Here is a 6,310-nt window from a genome sequence, read left to right on the forward strand (position 1 = left end):
ACGTGCTTAGGATTGCACTTCGTCCATAATGAATATATGTAAGGGGTTTATCTATTTAAGCATCGATCGTTTGGATTCTGCTGTGCTTGATTAAAGTGAAAGTAATAAACGGAGATGCTCTCAGTTGGGATGCTGCGCAGACAGAAGCTCTAGTTAGTTGGGATACATGGAAAGATATTTACTTTATATTTTTGGTAGAGTTTTACGTCCTAACTAATTGCGGCGAGTTCAACTTTGCGCATGCATCGGTTGGATGGTATTATGCAGGATCAGAAACAGAGATGCACGCTCCGAGTTGGATTAGGTGGATGGAGCTTTGCGATGAGTTTTTGCTAGAACTTATGACTGAATTTTTGGCAGCGTTTCTTATGGGATTTAAGAAGGTTAAACGGCTTGAATATGATTGTTATCTGGTATTGAAGGAAACTATCATATGTTTCATGCTATTACCCGCAATTATAGTCATAAAACTCATATCTGTTGGAAGAGATGATCGGGGTCGGCTGAGTCTACAGCCCCATGATGAGCTGCCTGAATCGTCTACTTTGATCCGGCCACCCACCCTTTGCATGTTGACTGATGGCGAGTACCCAACAGCTGAAGGAAATGAGCATTGAAGTGAATCAAGTGATTATGTTAGCATAATCTGGAGAAACAGGCCAATTAGTCTATTTCGCATGTACGGAGTTAATTTGCAGCAGTTGAATTTTTTGTTAGTTTTCACTTCTATATAAGAGACTTTTGAATTTTCGATCATATGTAATTTTACCCTTCGAAGTTCGAAGTTACTTTATTAATTTTGCTCAGTCGAACAAATTAAGAAAAAATTAATGTTGTTGGAGTTGTTTTTATAAATGACTTTCTCAACTTATGGGAAAATTTTATATAGAAGCAAGTCTACGCAGCTAACTAGGAGTGACAGACATGAAGATTATTAGGCTTGATTGGTTACTACTTACTACACATATCATCTCTACCGTAAAAGGCGATTGTTCTAGAAGGTTCTGACTACACTGTGATATTGTTTAATTACCATCGATAATAGTAATTTTCATACAAAAATCACTTTGTACGAGGCAATTAATAACCATGTAATGAGGTAGCTCTTGTTGGCTAATTAGCAATCCGAAAGCTACATAACACAGTCAAACAAATTGAAAGCCTAGCTATGCAAACAATTATGAGTACAAAGCACAACATGTAACTTTTGTGCACGTGTTTGTAAGAAAAATTCATATCATATGAGATGTAAATATTTGTATGGTATAGTTTTCAAATACGGCGCGTTCGTCTCACGTAATCCTTAAAATAACAAGAGAATGAATTGCCTTACCCAATCAAACAAGCAATGCAAAAGCAAAAAGCCCGTTTGAGTTTCTCATATATAATTTGACAAGTAAAACAAACCAACGGAGCTGATGAAGTCATTTGGATGTGACACAAAAGTCCTGGATCAGACAATTAGGCCCATGTCTATTAGGTAAATTTTCCAAACTCAATGAGTCCACAAGAAAATAATTAATAATCAAAATTAAATCACATTGAAATGAAATGACAGCCGCCTACTAAAAATTTGGCACACCCTCAGTCTTGTCTCTTCACCACTGACTAGGGTTTTAGGAGGGTTTTAGGTTGCCTTTAGGTTTTAGGCAACCAAACACATCCTATTTAGTCTATACATACAGCTGGAGCCGTTTCAAGAACCTCTTTTACTGATTCAACCACGCAAAACGACACCGCTTCACGTTCTGCAATCGCCAAACTTGCTCTGTATTTTCTTTTCAGACAGCTCTGATTTACCAAAATACCAACCAAGGCATATGCTTCGATCTGCTTCCTTCCCACATGACTAACACAACCAAAACCCTTTGTAGTTTCTCTTCCATTTTTTTAATCACGACCAACTTTTTTTGACCACTACTTAATCAAAAGCACTTCTCAAATCTCAACAAACCAACTTGCTTGCGCCCCAAGTCGGCTCCTTTTCAACTCCCAGGATCTTGGAGATCACGCAGCTCTGTCTAAACAAGAACCACAGTAAATCGTCTTAAACCCTTCTGCTTCATAAAGATCACATTTTTATTGGTTTTCTCTGTTCATGTTTCAATGCTTATCAATGGTTTGTATTCTCTGTGTTTCTGTTCAATCTTCTTAGGCTCTTCTTAGCTTTAGTGTTTCTGTTTCCCCAGTTTGTATGCATTTTCTGTATCTTTGTATTCGGTGTGTATAAGATCTGGGTGTTTTGTACTGGAGATTGGTTTTTAAGCTTGAAAGTTCTTTTTTTTGTTGTTCTGGGTTTAACATTTTTCTGCCTTTCATGTTGATTTTTCATATAAAACAGAGAGCTTTTGTTTACATTAGAGAATTCATGATTGTGATGGCTGAGATTCTAAATTTGACATGTTAATCACCTTAGTAGAAAGACTGATGAGTTGGGTTTGTCGATTATTATGTGTTTTAGCAACGTACAAGTAAAAAGCTACTGTCTTTTTAGCTTTTTATTAGCTGCTAAATTTACAAGAGCTTTCTCTTTGTTTCTGCCATCAACTGATGACCAAAGCAATGTTGGTTTTTGTTTTGCTGTCATGTAGTCTTGGAATCCATCGTTGTCCGACTTAATAAATTTACTTTGTTTAATTTGGAGTAGATCTTTATTTGTCCTGCCTGCTGTCATTATCTCTCCACATTTTTTGGAGTGGTATATACAGCTACTTATAAATATGTGTGCCTTCAAATGTTACTTCTATAGGTGTTTGCAATTTGCACAGCTCACACTTTTTCATCTGTGATTCAATTCCACAGGTTGAGCAAGTGATCATTTGATTCCGTTTAGAGGGTTTAAAGGGTACTTATTAGTCTTAATTGAGGGACTGATACTTTCGAAATGGCTTTAGAAAGGATTGCTAGGACTGCTAGGAGTAGCTGCAGAAGGTCAGGAGGTGCCTTTGGTGGTCACAAAAGTGAAAAGGATATGTCCTCTGAGGGAGCATCCACGCGCAAATATTGTTCCTTACCTTCACTTGAACGTGACACCAGAAATAGCAATTTTTCGTACCTTTCCAGCATTCCAAAGGTGAATCACAGTAGCTTTTGGAGCAGGGGAATAAGGACAACCCCAAGTTATCAATTTCCATCTGCAGAGAGGATTGTTGAGGAGTCTGATTTGGAGTGTAATGATCCCAAGTATCCAGGTTTAGAGGCAACTAAGCCAGGTGAAAAGCCAAGAGTGGTTGTTCTTGGTACTGGCTGGGCTGCCTGTCGATTCCTTAAGGGACTAGACACAAAGATTTATGATGTTGTTTGCATATCACCAAGGAATCACATGGTCTTCACTCCCTTGCTTGCTTCAACTTGTGTTGGTACCTTGGAATTCCGTTCAGTTGCTGAACCTGTCAGTCGTATACAATCTGCACTGGCAACAAATCCCAATTCATACTTCTATCTGGCTTCCTGCTTTGGCATTGACACAAACAAACATGAGGTACTCAAAGTCTCTTTAACCAGTTCTCCTGTTCATTTACTTAATTTGGTTTAAGGTGTATAGGGTCGGTGACATATATAGCATCTGATACATATAGGTTTCTCACTAGATGCATTCATACAGCATGTTCCTCCTTTGCATGCAGTTCCGTAACACAATGAAAAATGATGTCAATATGCTTGTTTTATGGCTTTTATATGTGTTGACAGTGTTCTTCAATATGAAGTTGAAATACAGCATATAGTTCTGATATTAAAAATCTCTCAAAGTTATGATTGTTTGTGAAGTAATGCATACTAGACTTAACTTGACACGAGAATGGATGTTCATAAGTTATAGCTTGATCTGAAATCAGTACCTGATTTTTTCCAAATGGGGAAAATGTATACTTTTTTTGCCCATTGATCAAACATTTTTCCCCGTTGATCATTAACATACTGAACATTAACAAGGAAGAAGAATACAGTCAGCAAGCAAAAAAGGTTAATCCTCTTCTCTCATATAGGTGTACTGCGAGACAGTCAGCAACGGTGGTTTGCCTAATGAACCTTACAGATTCAAAGTTGCCTATGACAAGCTTGTCATAGCAGCTGGATCCGAGCCCTTGACATTTGGGATCAAAGGTGTGACAGAAAATGCATTTTTCCTCCGAGAAGTGAATCATGCCCAAGAGATTAGAAAGAAGCTTCTCTTGAACTTGATGCTCTCGGACAACCCAGGTGAGTGTTATCTCTTAGAGGATGGCTGTTCTTCTCTCTAAAGGGTGATTGAAAAAGAATATTGCCAAACATTGGTTTCCTCTCGCAATCATCTTATGCATTTTCATTTACAGGCGTATCAGAGGAAGAAAGGAAACGCCTCTTGCATTGTGTTGTTATCGGAGGTGGCCCTACCGGGGTGGAGTTCAGTGGTGAATTGAGTGATTTCATCATGAAAGATGTCCGTGAAAGGTATACTCATGTTAAGGACTACATCAAAGTCACCCTCATTGAGGTACTTGTTTCTTATTCACTCCTATACGTATAGTCATATATACATTTCACTTTTGGCCAAGAAAATTTGATTTTCTCTCATGTATTTTCCTGGAATAGGCTAATGAGATTCTGTCATCCTTCGACGTTGGATTAAGGCAGTATGCAACCAATCACCTGACCAAGGTTAGCAGATTTTGATTTTTGTTTTCTGAGGGATATTCTTGTAGTTCGGATAACTAATTTGAAGGTTGAACTTTTGCATCAGTGTGGTGTTAGCCTTATGCGAGGTGTTGTGAAAGAGGTGCATGCAAAGAAGATAGTTCTTAACAATGGCACTGATGTTCCATATGGCCTATTGGTCTGGTCTACAGGCGTTGGTCCCTCACAGTTTGTGAAATCACTTGATCTTCCCAAGTCCCCTGGTGGAAGGTATATGCACCAGAATTTCTCTCTGCTATCTCGTCTTTTCTTGGTGGACTGTTTACTTCTATTGAATGTATTAAGCATCTAAAATGAGTGCTATTGAGTGATACAGGATCGGTGTTGATGGGTGGTTGAGAGTTCCTGCTGTGGAAGATGTGTTTGCACTTGGAGATTGCGCAGGTTTTCTTGAAGAGACAGGGAAGCCAGTGCTTCCAGCTTTAGCTCAGGTTAGAACCGGTTTTGTGCTCTACAGAATGTAAATTGCTCTCAAGATTATTATGTCTGTGTTATATCAATCTTGCTACTTTTAAAGACTGATAAAACAGATGGAGGTAATTGTAAAACCACCTTAGATTTCTATATCTGACTGAGAAGTTCTAACTTAGCCTTGTTCCCTAACAATATGGAAAAACAAATCTAATTGCATGGTAACATTGTCATTGCTATGGCATTTCTTCTGCAAAGTGCTCATCAAGTTCAAGAATGTATATTAGTCCTAGATTTTCGAACTCATCTAATAACAATTCATTTCACATTGCCTGAAATAGGTGGCAGAAAGGGAAGGAAAATTTCTGGTGGCGTTGTTTAACAGGATTGGGAAGGAGGCAGGTAAGGCCATGAGTGCAAAAAATATCTATCTGGGAGAGCCTTTCGTCTACCAACACCTCGGAAGTATGGCATCCGTTGGAGGTTACAAGGCACTTGTTGATCTGCGCCAATCCAAGGTTAGTTTTCATCAAAACTTTTACTCTGGATGATGATGAATGTGCTTCAAAAGCAAAAACTAGGCATTGACTAAACTTGTGAGTATAATTTTGTTGCAGGATGCAAAGGGCATAACGCATGCTGGATTTGTTAGCTGGTTCATCTGGCGCTCTGCTTATCTTACCCGAGTTGTAAGTTGGAGGAACAGGTTCTATGTTGCTGTCAACTGGGCTACCACGCTGGTGTTTGGCAGAGATAACTCAAGAATAGGTTGAACTTTGAAGTTAACTTTCCCTACTAATCTACTATAGCTCGTACTTTTTATACATGTTAGGAGGCCAAGTCCTTGAGTTAGATTTAGGCTTTTCGCTTTTCTTCAACTTTGTTCTCCCTATGTGTAATTGGGTGCGATTTTATTATACACTGCCAGTTAAATGCTTCTTGTGCAACAAATGAAGCACTCAACTATACTGATTTGCTGCATCTCAGTTTCTATAAGCCTTGAGTTGATTCCATTCATTCAGACACTAAAGAGTAAAACCCCCATGAATTTCAGTCCAAAAGTTTACTCTTTGATTTTGGAAGTTACATGAAGACAATCGAGATTCATGATCGAAATAACAGATCAAAACGAAGATAAACCAAATGCAATTCACTAATCTGTGAGCTACAAAAATTTGTACAATGCACAAAACAAAAGCTCAAGCTTTCCAACCACTCATCTAAA

The 6,310-nt window shown here is 38.4% G+C and overlaps 1 protein-coding gene across 5 annotated transcripts; it reads left to right on the plus strand.

The window, feature by feature from the left end:
- The first annotated feature begins 1,750 nt into the window (after positions 1-1,750).
- On the plus strand, positions 1,751-6,106 carry LOC112167737 (internal alternative NAD(P)H-ubiquinone oxidoreductase A1, mitochondrial). Of its 5 annotated transcripts, none has more exons than XM_024304788.2 (10): positions 1,751-2,119; positions 2,803-2,822; positions 2,862-3,481; positions 3,987-4,200; positions 4,314-4,474; positions 4,573-4,638; positions 4,721-4,884; positions 4,991-5,105; positions 5,427-5,603; positions 5,703-5,858. In XM_024304788.2, the coding sequence occupies exons 3-10, from the start codon at positions 2,885-2,887 to the stop codon at positions 5,856-5,858; spliced, it is 1,650 nt and encodes a 549-aa protein (XP_024160556.1). In that variant the 5' UTR covers positions 1,751-2,119; positions 2,803-2,822; positions 2,862-2,884. The 5 variants fall into 5 exon arrangements, with proteins under 5 accessions (XP_024160556.1, XP_024160555.1, XP_040362603.1 ...); XM_024304787.2 differs by having other exon boundaries at positions 1,751-2,037; XM_040506669.1 differs by having other exon boundaries at positions 2,803-3,481.
- The last annotated feature ends 204 nt before the right edge of the window (positions 6,107-6,310 follow it).

Source organism: Rosa chinensis, chromosome 5 (assembly GCF_002994745.2).
Source record: "Rosa chinensis cultivar Old Blush chromosome 5, RchiOBHm-V2, whole genome shotgun sequence".
NCBI classification, from domain to species: domain Eukaryota; kingdom Viridiplantae; phylum Streptophyta; class Magnoliopsida; order Rosales; family Rosaceae; genus Rosa; species Rosa chinensis.